At 56.7% G+C, this 19393-nt stretch overlaps 2 protein-coding genes across 8 annotated transcripts in view; both read right to left on the bottom strand.

Moving 5' to 3' along the window:
* Positions 1 to 19393, bottom strand: part of SEPT9 (septin 9) — a 212031-nt gene that overhangs the window by 48185 nt on the left and 144453 nt on the right. The window contains exon 1 of one of the 7 annotated variants that reach the window (XM_011953567.1): positions 1625 to 1880. The exons of the other annotated variants lie outside the window; for them this stretch is intronic. The gene's annotated coding sequence lies outside the window, so the exon portion shown is untranslated. Of the gene's footprint in view, positions 1 to 1624; positions 1881 to 19393 lie in introns of those variants that run through there. 7 annotated transcript variants of the gene reach the window in all.
* On the bottom strand, positions 6625 to 8015 carry LOC105520120. Its single transcript, XM_011953763.1, is given in 4 exon segments — positions 6625 to 6872; positions 6875 to 7234; positions 7237 to 7390; positions 7393 to 8015. Coding segments are annotated over 4 exon segments (798 nt in total). The 5' UTR covers positions 7441 to 8015; the 3' UTR covers positions 6625 to 6636.

Below are 19393 nucleotides of genomic sequence, written 5' to 3'. Positions count from 1 at the left end.
CTGAGTCAGTCCCCAGAGTCACTGGGATGGCATTTCAGGAGCAGATGGCATTGCCTGCAAAGCTCCTGGCCCCTCCCTGCTTTGATGCCAGGGACCACCCTCTGTTGGCTGCATAACTTGAGTCTCTGGGGTTCTCCCAGCATGAAAAGCCCCTCTGAAAGCAGGTCCGTTAGGGAGTTCCCTCAGCCCCTGCTCACTGACATGACTCTGCATGGCGACACCCCACATGCCATTGTAGAGAAGCAAAGCACACGCAGACCAGCCCCGCCAGCAGCACCCTCCCTCCCCGCTCCTCCCAGGAACACCCTGCACATCTCCAGCACATCCAGGAATCCAGAGCTGGGCTGTAGCAGCAGTTCCCCGGATCCCAGTGCTGGCGCTGCGGGGAGCTTGGGTTACTGCATTTCGAGGGTTGAGACTGTCTCCAGCCTCCAGCCAGCCGGTCTTCAGGAGCCCAAAGGGGTGATAACTTGAGCGGAGTGATTGTAGAGAAAGTGGTGGCCAATTCGAATTTCTTCCTGGCCCTCCTGGAAGCCAGGGAAACCCCTTGCGAAAAGGAAACATGTTCCAAGAAGCTCCCGGCAGGAGGAGACTCAGCCAGTCAGCTTAGTTGGCCAAATATTTACAAAGAGATAGCTGTGACCACACAAAGCCCTATTCTTCTATTTTGAGGCTGAAAATCTGGTCCCCGCGTGGAGACCGAGCTCCCCGCCACCCCTCTCCTGGGGACCCCGCTCGGTCCTGCCGGCCTCAGGTTGGGGCCCAGGGACAGCGTGGCTCCCGGCCCCGCCACTGTGGCCATCGGGGCCCGCCTCACAGCCGCGCCACCTGAGAGCCCCCGGGCCAGTGGTGCAAGGCTGGGAAGAACAAAGGAGCAGGACTCACCCCAGCAGCGGAACGTCGGGCTGCGCTGGACGCGCCGAGAGCCGCGGCCCGCCCACCGGGTCACATGGCTCGGAGCCGAGCAGAGGATCAAAGGGGCTTTGTGGCCGCGGAACAAGGAGCCTCCCAGAGCGTGGGGCAGAGGTAGGGAGGGACCTCGACTGCCTGGGAAGGGAGGCTCGGTGGGGAATTGCTCCAAGGGGGCAGGGCGAGGGGAGCAGGAGGAGGGGGCAGGCAGAGATAGGGGAGCCCAGCGGCAGGCCCGGTGCAGCAGCAACTTGGAGGCACGGGAGGGACGCCAAGGAGCTGCCACTCGCTAAAGGAAAGTGACAGGGTCCCTGGGAAGAGCGAGGGGGAGCCGCTAGGAAGAGAGGGAAAGAGGCTCCTAGAGACCTCCAGCCACACTGTCCTTGCCCTTGTCCCTGAGCTTGCCAGAGGCAGTGCCCGTGAGGAGCCCCCTCCTCCCAACCAGGTCCTGAAACTGACCTGGACGCCCTCTCTCCCTGTGCTCTGCCCAATGCCCCTGCTTCCCAGGTGCTCCCCCACCAACCTGCTCAGACATCCCCACAGCTGGGCTCTCAGGGGGCATGACCAGCCACCCCAGAAAGCCATTCAGACCTGCAAGCAGGGTTGGAACACAGCCACGTGGGTTTGTCCCCTCTACCCCAGGTGCTTGCTGGCTGGGACCACGGAAGGGAGAAGGAGCAGGAGAGGAGGGGCAGGGGATGGGGGCGCAGCTCACCCTGAGCTCTTCTTCCGAGAGCCTCTGGATTCAGATCCGATCCAGCTCCTGCCTCTCCAGCCTCTCCAGCCCCTGGGGGACCTGGCCAGTGAGTCAGTCTCTTCCTCTCCCCCTCCCTGCAGGCCTGGGATGTGCTGGGACCCAGAGGGGCACAAGCAAGGGGGTCCCCAGAGGAGGGAGCTGACACTGTAGGGGCTGGGCCTGGACGCTGGGATCTGCCAGACCCATCTCAGTGCCACGACCTCTGAACCCAAGTGAGTCACTCCCAGCAGGGGCGTGGCCACTCCCACACTAGGAGAGAGCGCCTGGGAGTGGGCTGGTTCCGAGGGCTTGCTGGGGGCTGGGAGGGATTCGCTCAAGTGGAAAGAAGCCTTTGGTGACACCTTCTGAGGGCCAGGGGCTGAATTCTGGAGGCTACGCCCTCAGGCAGCCCCTACAGGACCCTCATGGTCACTGGGTTCCACACACTTCCACCTTTCCCATCCCACACCCCAAGCTGTGGCTGGGGGTGACTGAAGCCCCAGGGCACCCGCCACACTGGCCACACGGGCCAGCCACGTCCAGCGGCTCCCCAGCCAGCAGTCACTGGCATCTAACCCATCACTTCCCACTCCTCATGGCCAGCTTTCCCCTAAGGCCTCCTGGTCCCACGGCCCTCCCCACCTCACAGTGAATGGGAGCTGCTACCACTGGTCTCCGGGCGCCAGGCCAGAGCTGGGGGAGTGTCTGGGAGGGGACTGCATGCCCGGAGTCCCTGTTCCCATCTGAATGGGAGGGAGGCTGGTGGCAGATCAGAGATGTGGGTTCTGAGTCAAACACTGAAATCCAAGGCCCTGGGCCCGTCACTCAACATCTGTGGAATTTGACCTTCCCCATCCATAAAATGGGTACCACCAACACCAGTCGCCAAAAGTACAGCAAGACCAGGAAGTGCAGCCACTCAGAAAACATGGCTCCCCCTTCCTCCAAGAAGCTGATTTCCCCAGCACTGGGAGTGAGAAGTCTGTCTTTTCCACTGCCTGCAGCCCATCCCACGGCACCCTCGTCACTGGCCCCTAAAGGGCAGCTCCAGAAACCAGTGACAAAGGATGCCGGAAGGAACTCCTTTCTGGCCAGGTGTCAGGGTCAACAGCAAGCCTCGAGGATTCAGCTTCCACCATGCCCCTACCCCATCAGCCTCCTCCCTCCCCGAGGGCAGAACCTTTCTTCCTTGGCCTTCCTCTCCGAACCTCCTTCTCTTTGCCTCTGGCCTCAATCTATCCCCCAGCTTTCCGGCCCCTCCAGGCTTTTCCCAGGGCCCATGACCCTGCTCTCCTCCAAGCCCAGCCTTCTCCCCTCCTCTGCCTCTGGATTCCTGACCTGGACGGCCAGCAGCCAGGGTGCTTTGCTGAGGTAGCCGCCTCTCTTGCAGTGGTTCCTCTTGCTGTCACCAAATGATTGTCTCCAGAGCACAGAGAGGGCATCTCTGGCCTGGGGCTGCATCCCCCACACACAGCCTCTGTCCTTCAGGATTTCTCAAAGTTCTCCACCACTCAGCACACACTCAGCGTTCAGGCAGAGTAGCTCCAAAACCTTCTCGGCTGCCCCTCGGTCCAACCCTCCAGCAGAAACGGCACACGGGCCACAGACGCAACCTTACGTTTTCCAGCAGCCACAATAACAAATGTAAGAACAAGCCAGGCACAGTGGCTCACGCCTGTAAATGCCAGCATTTTGGGAAGCTGAGGCGGGCGGATCACCTGAGGTCAGGAATTTGAGAGCAGCCTGGCCAACATGGCGAAACCCTGTCTCTACCGAAAATACAAAAATTAGCCAGGTGTGGTGGGGGCCACCTGTAATCCCAGCTTACTCGGGAGGCTGAGGCAGGAGAATCACTTGAACACGGGAGGCAAAGTTTGCAGTGAGCCAAGATCATGCCACTGTACTCCAGCCTGAGCAACAGTGTGAGACCCCGTATTTAAAAAAAAAAAAGAATCATTAAGAAAATGTAAGAACAGGTGATATTCATTTTAATATCATTCACTTAATAGAGCCCAAAATATTATCAATTCAACATGTAATCAATGTAAAAATGACAGATATTTGACATTCTTTTCTATCCCCCTTGCTAGGACTCTGAAACCCAGAGTGCATTTCACACACATGACACCTCTCCATTTGGAGTCGCCACATTTCAAGTGTTCAATGGCCCCGTGCAGCCAGCGGCAATCATGCTGGACAGTGCAGCTGGGATCATCTCAATTTTTTTTTTTTCTGGTGGTGGGGCGGGTACAGAGTCTTGCTCTGTTGCCCAGGCTGGAATGCAATGGCGTGATCTTGGCTCACTGCAACCTCCGTCTCCCGAGTTCAAGCAATTCTCCTGCCTCAGCCTCCTAAGTAGCTGGGACTACAGGTGCACACCACCATGTCCGGCTACTTTTTGTATTTTGAGTAGAGATGGTGTTTTACCATGTTGGCCAGGCTGGTCTCCAGCTGCTGGCTTCAACTGATTCGCCCGCCTTGGCCTCCTGAAGTGCTGGGATTACAGGCGTGAGCCACCACACCCATCCTCGGATAGTCTCAATTTGATCCTAGGATAATACCAGGTCGTCAGAGAGCTGTTGATTTGGACCATATTATGATTTGAGCCTCCCAGATCATTCTCAGCACCATGTCTACGAGCCACATTTAGAGGACGATAGGACACAGCTTGGTGAAACACACAGCAGCATCTTCCATAAGACACTGGTGAGGCCACAGATCCCGCCATCAGTGTCACCCGCCTGGGAACATTTCGCTGTCAGAAAATGCAGAGCTTCTCCTAAGAAACGAATGTGGTTGGGTGTGTTGGCTCACACCTGTAATCCCAGCACTTTGGGAGGCTGAGGCAGGTGGATTGCCTGAGGTCAGGAGTTCAAGACCAGCCTGGTCATGACCAAAATGGTGAAACCCCATCACTACTAAAAATACAAAAATTAGCCAGGCATGGTGGTGCGCGCCTGTAGTCCCAGCCACTCAGGAGGTTGAGGCAGGAGAATCGCTTGAACCCAGGAGGAGGAGGTTGCAGTGAGATGAGATTGCGCCACTGCACTCCAGCCTGGGCGAAAGAGCGAGACTTTGTCTCAAAAAACAAACAAACAAACAAAAAAATGAAAGTTCTAGGCACACGCTAAGTATCTCTTAGACGATTCCAAAGATATAAATTACTGTGACTGCCGACTCCTCCCCTTCGCTGGGTGTGCCTGTCCTGCTTTCCTAGCTCATAGGTGCTCAGACCGGGACATACCCGACTCAAAGGCAGCCCGCCACAGACCGTGGGGCCTGGCTGGCTCAAAAGGGAGAATGAGGCCATTGGAATTTTCCCAGGAGTGAGTCTGACGCTTGGAGTGTTTTTTGGTGGAGGGTCCTGAAGCTAGGAGGCAATGCAGACGTGGGGGCTGAGACACTATTTGGGGCCATTTGCAAAGGCGGATACTCAGGCAGTGACCCCAAGGAAGGAGCAAGGGGAGGAGAGGGCAGCACATCCACACCCCTTCAACTCCTGCCCTTCCGGAGGCCTAGGCATTCCACACGCTGGCCTGCCCGCATGGACATCCTTCCAATAAGCAACTCATCGTGCTCATGTTTATTTATTTTAAAGTCACACAGAATTGCACTTATTAAAAACGAATTTATAGAGACAGAAAGCATTCTGGTGGCTGCCAAGGGCTGGAGAGGGCAGATGGGGAGTGAGTCCTTCATAGGTACGGGGTTTTCTTTTGGGGTGATGAAAAAGTTCTGGCACTAGATAGTGGTGATGGCTGCACAACACTGTGTATGTACTCAGTGTTACTAATGGCAAATTTTATGTTCTGTGTATTTTAGCACAATAAAAAAATATACATTTAAAACAACAGAATTCAACATGTCCTTTTTTTCCCCTTGAACAAGTTTGTTTTCTTGCTTTGTATCTTAAAATCAAAAGGGCCCTGAGATACACCACAAGCTCCCAGGGTAGGCCGAATAACTCTCCCTCCCCAAACTGTGTTACCTTATGTGGCAACAGGGACTCTGTAGATGTAACTGAAGATGTTGAGATGAAGAGATTACCCAGGTGGGCCCCAAATCACAAGCGTCCTTTAAGAGAGAGGCAGGCCAGGTGCAATGGCTCATGGCTGCAATCCCAGCACTTTGGGAGGCTGAGGCAGGCAGATCACCTGAGGTCAGGAGTTTGAAAGCCTGGCCAACATGGCAAAACCCTGTCTGTACAAAAAATACAAAAATTAGCCAGGTGTAGTGGCACACGCCTGTAATCACAGCTACTTGGGAAGCTGAGGCAGGAGAATCGCTTGAATCCGGGAGGTGGAGGCTGCAGTGAGCCAAGATCGTGCCACTGCACTCCAGCCTGGGGGACAGAGTGAGACTCCATCTCAAAAAAAAAAAGAGGGAGGCAGAGGGAGATCTCACTGCAGAGAAGGAGGAGGCTGTATGAGGATGGAGGCAGAGGCTGCAGGGATGCAGCCGCAAGCCAAGGAACTCCAGCAGCGCCTCCCGCCCAAAGCTGGAAGAGGCAGGAATGAATTCTGCCAGCACCTTGACTTTAGTCTGGTGAGACTGATCTCCGGCTTTTGACCCTTAACACTGTAAAAGAAGAAATCTCTGTTGCCTTAAGCCACTGAATTTGTGCTAAGCAGTTACAGTGGCAACAGGAAGCGAATGTAGCCCTCAGTCCATTCCTCCGCCCACAGCAACACAGGCGCTTCCTCGTGCAGATGAAGAAACACAGGCTGAGAGCTGAGCTGAACTCTGCCAGGCAGCCAGTGAGTGGGACAGGACCCCCACCCCCACCCCACTTGGGGGTCTGTGTTGAATTTTCGAAGGCTGCTGCTCTTGAGATAGTGAGCTTCCCACATCCACAGAGACTCATCTCAAAGCTGACAAAGTGCCCCCTTTGAGGGGCATCAGAAAGAAGGCCCCAAGGTGTCCTTGCCACATGTCCACCTGTCTGTGGGCAATGCCCACAGTCCTTCCTGGTGACCCACCCAACAGAAGGGTCACAGGGGAGGGAGCAGCACTGGCCAGCCTATCCCGCAGCAAGGTCCCACTCTGGAAGCCACAGGGGACAGTTGGGACTCCCACCTCCAACTGAGCCAACTGGGAGAAGAGCCCAGAACAGTCTTGGAGGCTGACACCTGCCAGGAAGTGCAGTGACACCCACGTGCTGCTGAAGCACGCAGCAACACAGCAGCAGAGAGGAGGGGATGTGGTTTCTCAGCTTCCTCCCCACCCCCCAGCACACACATGTGCATACAGATACACACACACACACACACACACACACGTGCACGCACACATGCACCGGCCCCCAGTTTCCAGGTCCTGCACTCTGCCCCTGCCAAGCTCCTCGGCTACCACCAAGCCAGGTTGTGAGCACAGAGCTCAGCCTTCCTGCCAACTCTTTTCCAATCCATCCTGGGCAACACCCCAGCGGGATGCAGCAGATGCTTCCCATCGAATGCCAAGAACAGTATCGCTCCCTCTCTGCGGGCCGGTGGCCACGCTTCTTCATGGGGGTGCAGGGGGACGGGCCGGGGAGCAGGAGGGTTGTTCTGATGGCTCGTATGCATCTGCAGCCATGACGCCCCAAGGCACCCACATTCCTACCCACAGACCGACCTCCAAAAGAGCCTGGGAGCACCCACAGCCCCTGCCGCCCTTGGGTGGACAGGCTGGGGGAACCCTGAGTAGCCCGAGTGAAGGCCATCCCCAGGCAGGCATGGTGGGACAGAGGGGCCTCTGCACAGTTTCTCTGTGAGGCAGCGCAGCTGCTGGGCTGTTTTGGCACATTCGGGTGACATGTTCCTCTTTCTTCTGCTTTCTTCTCACTTGGCCTGGGAGAACGTTCAGGATGCCCCAATCTCAAAAACAAGCAAACCCTCTTCCTTTGACCTACCTAACTCCTCAAAACTAAACTTTCTCCCGGTCTGAAGAGCCCAACCTCTCAAAGTGGGTCTACACTGCAGCTTCTAGCTTCCTACCGCCCACTCACTTCTTAACCCGCGCCATCTGGCGTCCGCCCATCTCACTATTAACGGAGTTCTTGAAAAAATCCTCATGGCCAGTATCCAGCCCCACCCCATCTGACCTTGAGGGCAGTGCCTGACACGCAGGAGCCGGTTCTTCTCCCCTCCTTCTCCCCTCCGTATTCCCTAGTCCTGGGGTCTGGATGGCTCCCAGGGGTCCCCTCGCCCCCTGACTGAGTCTCCTGGGGTGACCACACCACCGTTCCAGCTTCCCAGTTCAGCTGCCTCTCCACATCTTGCCTCAGGTCTACCCCTTGGAACACTGCCCGTTTTCAAAGACTCAAGCTCCCACTCCCCGCGCCCCCCTCCCCGACCCCCAGGCCTCTCACCAAAGTCCTACTGGTTGTTTCTTCTCCGTGTCTCAAATCAGTCCCTTGCTGCCCAGACCCACAAGGTTAGTTTCCACCCTATGACTGCTCCCCTGGACCACTGGGATCGTCCCTCACCAATGCCCACCTCCCATCTCGCTACCTCCCACCAAGGCAGGGCTCTGCTGGATGACCCCTCCCACTTCATCACTCCTTTTCCCAAACAGCTTCCCAGGTTCCTCTGTTAGTCGAAAATCTTCCCTTGCATTCGAGGACCCCGGCAATCTGACCAACTCACTTTCAAGCCTGAATTCCCACTCCTGTCTAAGGAGCCTACACACTTCAGCCAGGCCGTACTGTCTCACAAAACCCACCTAAACCCCCCCCCCGGCAAACGTCACCACCTCCAGGAAGCCCTCCTGACATCCTCCATCATATGTGACCCCCACCCCCAGAGTCAGACCCTGACTTGGAGACCCTGACTCTAATTCACCTTTGCCTCTTTTGAGTCTCCTATGCGGCAGGCCTCAGTCTATGTTTGTGGGTCTCTGTAGCAGGAGGGCCCATTTCCTCCTTTCTAAGAAGTGCTCGCCCTACCTCCTGTTAAGCTGCAACTTCCACTAGCAGGTACCTGCAACATGTCTTTTTACTTTTTTTCTTTTTTTTTTCTGAGACGAAGTCTGGCTCTGTTGCCCAGGCTGGAGTGCAGTGGCACGATCTAGGGTCACTGCAACCTCCACCTCCCAGGTTTTAAGTGATTCTCCTGTCTCAGCCTCCCCCGTAGCTGAGATTACAAGCATGCGCCATCACGCCCAGTTAAATTTTTTTTTGTATTCTTAGCACAGACAGGGTTTCACCATGTTGGCCAGGCCGGTCTGGAACTCCTGACCTCAGGTGATCCGACCGCCTCGGCCTCCCAAAGTGCCGGGATTACAGGTGTGAGCCATCGCGCCCGGCCCATAATACGTGCTTTTGCCCCTTCCTTTTCCCCTATTAAGATGGTATACGCGCCCACAATTTAAAAAAAAAAAAAAAAAAAAAAAAAATCGGGCCACTGCACTCCAGCCTGGGCGACAGAGCGAGACTCTGTCTCAAAAAAAAAAAAAAAAAAGGAAACAAAAAACTAGTTTGGCCGGGCACGGTGGCTTACACCTGTAATCCCAGCACTTTAGGAGGCCGAGGTGGCCAGATCACGAGGTCAGGAGTTCGAGACCAGCCTAGCCAACATAGTGAAACCCCGTCTCTACTAAAAATACAAAAAATTAGCCAGGCGTGGTGGCAGGCACCTGTAGTCCCAGCTACTCGGGAGGCTGAGGCAGGGGAATCGCTTGAACCCGGGAGGCGGAGGTTGCAGTGAGCCAAGACCGCACCACTGCACTCCAGCCCAGGCAACAGCGCTCAAAAAAAAAAAAAAAAAAAGACTAGTCAAGTGCAGTAGTGAGAAGAGGGGAAAGAGTGGAACAAAGAGTCTAATCTGTAACTGAACAATCAGCTGAGATAACTCACCACCTTCAGACCAGCCACGGCCCCACCTTCTGCCTGCTCTTTTGAGTCACACTTTTCAGTGAACTCCCATACGTATGTGATTAAATCTGTCTTTTCTATCGTTAATTTATCTTCAGTGAGTTTAATTCGCAGGCCCCCAAACACTGAACCTAAGAGGGCAGAGGAAATGCATTTTTTCCCACCTACAAAAATACTTCCCCTCTTCACCAAAGTGTCGCCTTTCCCACCCACAGCCGGCAATTTGGACCCCGTTTCTCGAAGTCTATGAAAGCAGTACAGCCTGCCTGCAGGATGTTCCCATCACAAAAGGAGGGTCAGGTCTTGTGGGAGGAAAGAAACGGGAGTGGCAAACGTTCACATCTTGGGCTAGACGGAGGCACCAGGTGTTCACCGCCCTGGGTAGTAAACATTTTTAAAAACGGAAAGAAAAATCTTCAGCTTCACTGGGGCATAAAGAGTCGTGACCTTTTCTGTGGCTTAGTGGCTGGGAGGCTCGGGAGACAAGTGGTAGCCATCCTGAGCCTCAGTTTAGTTGCCTGTAAATGGAGGGCAATGAAACCACCTGCTGTTTGGGTGCTTGAGAGGCTGTTGCTCAAACTTCCTGCCCTCCCTCATTGGGTTTTGGGGAAGATCATATGAGCTAGCAACATAAAAGCACTTTGAAAACCACATGAAGTGTCTCAGCATGGGGTGCTGGCTGACTCCAGGCCTGTTTTCACCACCTGGCAGAAAGTCCCCCCCCCCCCCCAGAGGGCCTTGTTTTTCCTCCGGGGCAGGGGCCCCTTGTCAGACCTGATGGCGATGGTGGCTGCTCAGACTATCTGGCAAGAGACTGCTGTCAGCCCCAGACCCACTCCAAGTCCAGGAGGGAAGCAGGCCGGGGTGGGGGGGTCTGAAGCCCTTCATGTTTTTGGCGGAGACACTGGGGCAGGCGAAAGCGTCACTCACGGCAAACTAAGAAGCTTGTCTGAATTGGGCCCAAACCAGCCCAGCCCAGAACGGAGCCCAGCTCCATTCTCTCCTCCCAGAACCAGAAGCTCAGGACACCAGAGGCTGAGAGGAGGCTGGAATAGCACCTCCATCTGTTTGTTCAGAGACAGGGACCCTAAGCCACCTTCTCCCCCAGCTCACTCCACAAACCATTTCTGCCAAACTCTCCCCGTCCAGGAGCTACAGGCCCTATTTGGGAGCCACTCAGGGTCTCAAGGTCTCCACCACCCAGCTGTCCATCTCATTGGGCCAGGCCTGCAGGCGTGGAGATCAGCAGGATGGGGTTCAAATCTGGCTGCACCCTGATGAGCTGAGTGACTCTGGGCCCATTTCTTAACCTCTGGGGGGCAATGCTCTCATCTGCAAAAAGGGGACAGGGCTCATCGAGGAGAGTGGCAAGGAGATGGCACAGAGACGGCACCCTGCGCGCGCCCAGCGGATGATCATGCATCGCCTTCCTGCCTCTTCTCCCTCCTTCTGCAGGAGCGTGGGCAGCAGGGAGCCAAGAGGAAGGGAGCAGCTGTCCGCTTGGGATGCGGGCTGCTCTGAGTTGGAAGTGAAAAAGAAATAAGCAGCAGGTGCTCACTGATGAGCTTCACGTATCTGTGCCTTAAAACCCTAAAGGTGCATCCGGAAGATTTCCCGGGCAAGTTCTCTTTTATAGGTATATGAAGGCCAGGTGCAGTGGCTCACTCCTATAATCCCAGCACTCTGGGAGGCGAAGGCAGGTGGATCACCTGAAGTCGGGAGTTCGAGACCAGCCTGGCCAACTTGGTGAAACCCTGTCTCTACTCGAAATACAAAAATTCGCCGGGCGTGGTGGCGGGTGCCTATAATCCCAGCTACTTAGGAGGCTGAGGCAGGAGAATCGCTTGAACCTGGGAGATGGAGGTTACAGTGAGCCAAGATCGTGCTACTGCACTCCAGCCTGGGTGACAGAGCGAGGCTCCATCTCAAAATAATAAAAATAAAAATAAATTTTTAAAAAAGGTATATGAAAAAAGTGAAACGCCATGAGTGTTTTGTCGCAATATGCCAGTTACAAACGGGAACGGGAGGACTTCCCAAGTCATCTCCTTCATTCCTTCCCTCCCTGCATATGTACTAAGACTCCCCTGGGTGCTGGCAGCATCGGGGACCTGGGGTGCCTCACAGACCCTGCCTGCTCAGATCTTAAACCCAAGGAGGAGATATAAAAGTTAAAATAGGGTGGTAAGTGAAACAAATGGGGACCAGATGGGGCAATTTGGCAGCACTTGGCAAGGCCCTTATTAAGGAGTCCCCAAAGAGGCCCAGCTTCCAGGGGAAGGAGGCGCCCCAGGCAGCGGGCCTGCAGAGGCGAAGGCCCGGAGTGGGGCTCTCAGCGAAGCCGTTCAGGATGCCCGAGAGGAGGGGGGCAACTCACAAGCCTGGTGACGGGGACAGTCATAAAGTGCCATGAAGCACCATCCAGGCTGCCCACCAGCCTCCAGGACAGAAAGATCACAGCAGTTAAAGGTATAAGGATCTGCTCACCTGATCCCCACTCAGCTCAGAAAATGACTGTTTCAGGGCTACAGGCAAAAGCCCAAATCCTGCAAGCTGCTGGCCACAGGGTGCGGCTGGGGAAAAGTGGGGACGCCCACCAGCCAAGGTCTCTAGGAGCCCTGGGCTGCCGGAGACGCCTGCAGGACACCGGGAGGGCAGGCCAGACTAGAGGGACTTCTACCTCTTCTCTCAGGCCCCAGCCCTCAGGCCAGAGGGCCCCCAGGGCTGCAGGCAGACAGGGAGAGGCCTGTGCCATGGCGGGTCACCAGGTTCCTGCAGGAAGTGGCCAGAGACCCCAGCACTTGGGTACAGTAGCTGCTCTTCCAGCCGATGCCAATGATGCTGTTGCTCAGGGTCCACTCTCTCCAACTCTCCTCCCCAACCAAGGAGGAAAGCACTTTGGAGCAGGAGCTGGGCTATCCGGCTTGATATTCCAGCACGACTCTGCACGACCCTGGGCCAGTCACTTAACTACCCTGGGCCTCCATTTCCTCACTTGCAAATCAGCGGACAAACCCCCAAAGTCTCCCTCAGCTACAGAATTCTAAGTGTTAAAAAAAAAAAAATCCACAAAAAGGAAACACGTGTCCAGCCCACACCCTCGCCTTCATTTGTCAAAAGGGGAAATGGTTTTGCTAAGGGGTTTTCTTCCCCCAAAAACAGACATGGGAGACCTTTCCTATGATTGCAGAGCTGGAGCAGTCCAGAGAGGAGCCCAGAATCTTCCAGAGCTTGAGACCCACAGGGGAATTTCTCCTAATTCTTCCGGGATAGGAGCACTGCTGCCTAACGGCATTCAATTCCCATCACTGCTGAAGCAAATGACCACACACTTGTGATGTCAAACAACACACATCTGTCCCACCCTCCACCTCACTAGGATCCAGGGAAGGTGTCCGCAGGGCCGGGCACCCTCCCGAGGCTGCAGGGAGACTGTGTGTTCCTGCATTTTCTCCCCGCCCGCATTTGTGGCCTCCTTCCTCCTTCCAAGCCTCTCCCGCTGCACCACTCGGATGGTCTATTGTGCTTTTAAAAACTCTTGTGATGGCAGCGGGCCCATGTGGATTATCCAGGATCATCTTCCTATTTTAAGACCGGCTGATTAACAACCTTACCCGGCCCCGCCATGTCACCTAACATAGTCCCAGGTGCTGGGGATTGGGAGGTGCACACCTCTGGCAGTCATTATCCTGCCAACCCCAAGATCCAGGTCCTGGAGGGAGATGAAGGGTAGGACTACCGGCCCAGGAGGCTGCCTGCATGGGTTCGAATCCTGGCTCCACCACTAAGGAACTGGGGGAGCACATTATCTGTAAAATGTGGGAGAGCCAGCCTCTTGGCTGTCAGCGCAGAGTGAGGCAGCGTGTGCAGCGCCTGGAGCAGCGCCTGGCACGGGAGCAGCTCCGTGAGCATCTGTTCCCTCATCGCCAAATCTTATAAGAACTGACCTCAGCCCAACAGCTTCTCCAAACCTTCAGCTCCTTTCAGTCACAAGGCCAGGAGCACCCTTTGCCCCTCTGAAAGCCCCGCCCCACACAATGCTAGAATCAGATATGTCGTAGGCTGCTCACCCACACACGGCCACCGGAGAGGCCAGGATGACACCACCTTCGATGGGTGCACAGTGCAGGGCAGGGCCAGGCACCAACAACCAGCCGCAGTCACCAGTGCAAGCAAGGGGCCCCCACTGTCGCCTCCGGCCTGGGGTCAGGGAGAAGCTTCTGAATTTCCTACAGGGAGTGGCGCCACAGGACAATGCACCCGAAAGGGGTTGGGGGGCAGTAGAAAGTCCTCCCCAGAAACTCCATCCTTGGCTCTTGACAGATGATTCTCCCAGAGGCCACTACTGGGGTTCACTTGGGTTTCTGCAGCATGGAGTTTGGCCAGCCCAGAAGGACGACAGGGCAGGCCAGGGCCACTGGTGATGGTGGCAGCAGGCCCCTCTGGGGTCTCCCCACCAGAAGCATCAGGAGGCCAGAGTGGTCAACAAGCCCTCACCTGGTCCCTGATGGGCAGAGGTCTTGAGCAGCCTCCTGACCGCCCGAGGTCCTCCCACCTCACTGAGGGACCCCCGGGAGTGCTGAGAGCCGTCCCCTGGCTCCTCCGTGAGAGCCTTGGTTACATAAAGGCAGCCACACACCCAGCAAGATAAATTTACAATCTCTGAGCCCAGGTCATTCCGGCTTCCCCACGGGGAGCTCCTGCAGGCGTGGGGTGGGGGTGTAGAAGGGAGGGGTCAGTGCTCCATCCCTGGGAACCAGGCCATGAGTCCTGGACTCAGGCCAAACGCAGAGGCCTCACTTCTCTCCAGGCTTCTTGCTTTCCAACCACTTCTGCATGGGGCGTTCTTGTTTCCCTCGCAGGGCCCCCCTGAGGAGGTGCCGAGTCACAGAATCACAGCAGCTGCCACACGGGGGTGTCAAGGCAGGGATGCTGATGCCAACCGAATGGGCATGGGGAAGCAGAGCAGGAGGTCTGCGCCCTGGGCCTGGCTGGGCTGTGTGACCCTAGGGAACTCACTTCATCTCTTTCGGCCTCTAGTTTCCTCTTCTGTAAACCGAGGGAGTGAGGTCAGGCGATCTGCACGATCGCGTGAATCTGTGTCCTGCATCTTCCACTCATCACCCCAAACAGTGCTTCTAAAACCCAGCTTCCCAATGCTTCGGCACCCTCCTGCCTCAGAAACACTTAGGCTTGTTCTTTATGCTGTGCCCCAAATAGAGCCACCCTGGCCCTCTCCTGGGTGTCCTCACCAGAGCCAGGATGGTCAGCTCACCCTGCAGGAGCCCCCAAGGACTCAGTCACTCCCAGGATAGGGCTGGCTGCCTGGAAGCGGCTTTTGCCCATCTCCGCTGCAGCCCCCACCAAGAGGCCAGTGCAGCAAAACAGGAGGTGTAGGTGGCAGGAGGCAGGGGCCAGGGGCCAGGCCACTCCCTCCAGCAAGGCAGGAAGGGGGTGAGAAAAGCTGGACATGTGATCATTCCAGGCTGAGGTTCTGCATGGAGGAGGGGGCCCATGGCAAAGGAAGCAGGCCTAGGCGCTCTAGCAGTGGGAGGATGGGAAGGAGCTCTTGCTGGACACCCCCACCCCGCTGGCTCCTGCCCCGCCCCCGTCCCATCTGCAGGGAGAAAGTGAGGCTCTTTGCTTTGCCAAATCCCAGTAATGAATCTCACATTCACTCCATCCTCTGCTTATTAGAAATCCTCTCTCCACCTTCTGGATCCGCTCTGAACAGCTGGGCTGCAGAAGTCGGTGGAATGAAACATGCAGGGTGGCTCAGAGGCGCCTGTGCAGAAGAGCACTGTGTCCCCGCCCACCCCTTCCTCTGAAGATAAGGCCTCTCTGTTCCTGCCCTTTCCCTGGGAAAGCTGGAGAGGGGGGCCGAGGAAACGGGATCCACCATTAACTCTTTCATGCACATCGGCTTCCAGCAGGCATCCTCACACTCCCAAACCAGGCCGGCAGGGTGGAAAGGCAGCCAACGAGCTGAACTCAACTCCCACCCAGCCGTGGAACCCAGTGTGGACAGCAAAGCACCCATGCATAAACATGCACACGGGGCTGAGGCCAAGAGAACATGCACTCAGTTCTCCCTCAGTCCTCCAGCAATGTCTCCATGCTCCAGCCCTGCGTCAAGCCCTTAACAGTGTAAGATTTTTCCAGGTGGAAGAATGGAAGCCCCTAAGAAGTCCGTGCTTTACGGATTACACACAGGCAGGGCTCAGGAACAAAGGCCTCCAGATCCCACAGTGCGGTGCTGGCAAGCTTGTGCTGTACCCGGATGAAGGGGACACACTGACCTCCCTAAGGTGGCTGCAGGACAGCCAGGAGGAGGTGAGATGCCAGCCAAAGGCAGCCACAGACGACAGCACGACAGATTACCAGGAACACCACCTTCGTGCAAAAGCGTCTGCCTCCCCTAGCTGCTTCATTCTGTGTCGACATCCTTTGGGAGTGACACGTGTGAGACTGGGCTGTGCAGATGAATGACCACTGGTACCTCCAGACCACCCCAAGGAGGGGCCACTCTGCTGCCAATCAGGCGTAGGGCAGACGGCACTGGGGTACGACGACCCGCCCGGCATGGTCACTCCACTTCTCCCTGCCTGAGCACAGTCTGGCAGGTTCAGAGGACAGGAGGAAACAGAGCCACCACGTGGGGCATGTTTAGGGGTGAGCCACCTCGAGAGACCACAGAATCAGGGCATGGGAGACACTGCTCAGCTCTGCCACTAACCTGCCGTGCGGAACTGGCCAAGTCACTGCACTTCTCTGGGCCTCGGGTTTTCCAATCAGAGGGCTGGCCCAAGAGGTAAATGACAGTGGTTAGGGATGGGGGCACGGGAGCCAGACTTTCCGAATTCAGACCCTCCCTCTGCCATACTCAGAGGGAGGCTTGGGCAGGTTACTTAACATCTCTGGGCCGTGGGTTCCTCATCGGTGAAATGGGAAAAATAACAGAATCAATTTCAGTGTTGTTGGGAGGATTAAAGGGGATACTTACTCCAGGTAAGGATACTTACTCCTGACACAGCTGACCGGGCCCTGTCCAGCACTGGCAGCCTGATGCCGGCAGAGGGAGGGTGAGCGTCTCTGCTCCCCTGCAGCCCCTCCTTCCCCCTCTTCCCTCCAGCTATGGCAACAACAGCTGGAGTTCACTCGTACTTCCAGTGAGGGGTTACCCTCCTGAATTAAGAACTGAAGGCCCCAGGCCTGCCACCTAAGGTCCTGGTGCAAGAGGGGTGGGCCACCGGTCCTTGTCTTCATCACACCCAGGCTTCCACGCCCTCCTCCAAACAGGCCTTTGCTTCACGCGCAAGAGCAAATGCCAACCCTCATGTCTGGGGCGGGGATACCCACAAATGCCTTGGATGTGAACTTTGACGGGGGTCATGGTGCAGGTCCTGCCAGGGCACCTGGAACCATGAAGGACTGCCTGCAGCCCACAGAGGGTCCCCTGCAGGCCAGTGGGGCTCTGCCACCCTGCCTGCCACTCTGCTTAGCCACCTGGTGAGGAAAACAGGCTGCAGACTCAGAGCCAGTACGGGCTCACATGCTAGCAAGATAACACACCAAAGGAAGGATGTGCAGGACGAGGGAGCCATGGAGACCTCACCGCAGCCTCAGCAACCCACCAGCAGACCCCGTGCGGGCACCAGGCAGGCCACCCTACCAACTCTCAGGATGCTCCTGCAGGCCCTGCAGGCAGACAGGGTGAACGGAGGCACAGGGAGGGTAAGTCTGACACGCGCTGGGGCCAGGCCTGGAGCCAGAGCCGCAGCCAGTCTTGCCACCACATCCTAACGCACTTTCCACAGACAGCAGGCCAAAGCAAGGCTGCCCAGACTGAAGGAGAAGAGGCCCTGCCTCTCCCACCACGGGCCTCCTGGAGACCCCAACACAGATCGCCAGCCCACAAACACCAAACCCAGGGCCTCTGACAAGTGAGAAACGCGAAAAACGTACAGAACAGCTGCAGCTTAGCGCTTCTAACACACCAGACACACACAGGCACACACAGCGTCTCTGCAGAGGCCAGAAAACTCTGTGCTGGGAAGTCCCCCCATCGGGGGAGGCCCCACAGCAAGCTCCCTTCTCTGCCTGTCCACCAACGGGCGGGCGGAAGGTCCTAATCAGGACCATATGGGAAGGGCTGGCGGGAGGGGCAGAGAGGGAAAACAAACAGGCAACATCAAGCACCTGGGGCGGGTGGGTGAGGGATACCCAGGAGGAGAGGGCAGGGGTGCACTCCCCATCTCACTCACAGGGAACGGGGGTTCAGGAGGTGCAGGGGAAGGCCCCGGCCGCCTCATGTCTCTTCCTCTGCAGACTCACTCACAGCCTGTCCACGGGCAGCTGGATCCAGCCAGAGGTCAGACGCCCGCTCCAGCCCTACCCCTCTGGCCTCTTGAAAGCGAGCCAAGACAGTGCGGGGGATGACGCTGCTATTTCCGGCGTGGCCATGCTGGGCTCGGGTTGGGTGGGAACGTGGCTGGGGCGCCATCCCTTTTGGCCGTCACAGGCACAAAAGCCTCTCCGTGTCCCAGTGCCACATGTGGGTCCCTTCCCTGCTGCCCCAAAAGGAGGGACACCTGAGCAGACCCTGTTGGGGGGTGCTCCTCGCACCCAGTCCACCCTGACCTAGCAAACCCCCTTTCTGCTCCTTGGGGCAGGAGCCACCAGGTCAGGTCTCAGGCAATGGCCAGTGAAGGGGCTGCGCGGAGGGGCTTCCTGGCTCACAGGAAGGGAGGCTCTCCTTCCCTAGAACATGGCTGCAGCAACCTGTGACTGAGAGGGACACCATGGCCGGAGATGGTGGAACGGAGACGCCTCCACAGCATCCTCAATGCCTGGAGCATCTCATTTCGCACAAAAAAGCTCTAAATTCTCTTGAGGGCTGAAGCCATTCTGAGTTGGGGTTTCTGTCACTCAGGCCAAAAGCATCGTGTTGGAGCAGCTGAGAGCACAGCGGGAGGGGAGGGGAGGGGCGGGAGAGCACAGCGGGAGGTGAGGGGCGGGAGAGAACGTCCCCCACAGCGACAGGGGATTCTCCGACTCCAAGAATCAGCTCCTGCAGAGGGCCTGCGGACACAGCCAGCCACCCCCAGCCCTGAACTGTCCCCTGCCAAGGGCCCAGAAATTCCTGGGAGGGGGACTGCAGGAGGCCTCCCTTGTGAGAACGGTGACTGTGGTCAGACCACAGCTCACAAGTCAGCAACTCTGCTCAGCCGCCGCGGTGGACCCCTCTGGATGGCTTCCAGAAAAAGCGTTCCCCTTCCGTCGTCAGTGTCCTGAAATCCAAGAATATACTCCCAACAGCAACTACAACAAAAGCTAACGCACCTCACATGCCCCCGCCCGCTCAGTCCTCACAAAAACTCCACCCATCCTTCCTCCCCCTCCTCCTCTAACAGCACGGAAAACGGGCACGGAAGGGTTAAGCTGGACTGAGGAGGGGTTGGTGGAACAGCCTGGGGGTCCATTCTCCAAGAACCTCACATTGCAAAGGGAACCCTCGGGTCAGGGAGTGGGGCACAGCCCACATCTATCTACCCCCCCAGTTCTCAGTGCCAGGCCTGGCACAGAGCGGGCCTCGGCTGTAAATGAATAAGTGAATGAGAGCCTGCTGAGGGAACAAGGTGACAGGGACGAGGGAGAAACAATCAAAGCAGCCAACGCCGCGGCCACCGTGATGACAGTGACAACGGCAGCAGTGACACATGGGCTCCTGTCGTGCCAGGCCTGTTCTAAGCACTTCGCTCTATGAACACATTTGTTTTTCATCACATCTCTCTCAAGTGGGCATTTCTATTAGCCCATTTTACAGAGGGAAACATAGTTGAGTGTACTGGGCCAAAGTTGTGCTGCCAGGAAAGGTCATGGAGTCCAGGTAATGT

The sequence above is a fragment of the Colobus angolensis genome, unplaced genomic scaffold, assembly GCF_000951035.1.
Source record: "Colobus angolensis palliatus isolate OR3802 unplaced genomic scaffold, Cang.pa_1.0 Scaffold1, whole genome shotgun sequence".
Classification (NCBI taxonomy): Eukaryota; Metazoa; Chordata; class Mammalia; order Primates; family Cercopithecidae; genus Colobus; species Colobus angolensis.
The sequence above is the reverse complement of the archived record's forward strand: the minus strand, read 5'-3'. Positions and strand labels throughout refer to the sequence as shown.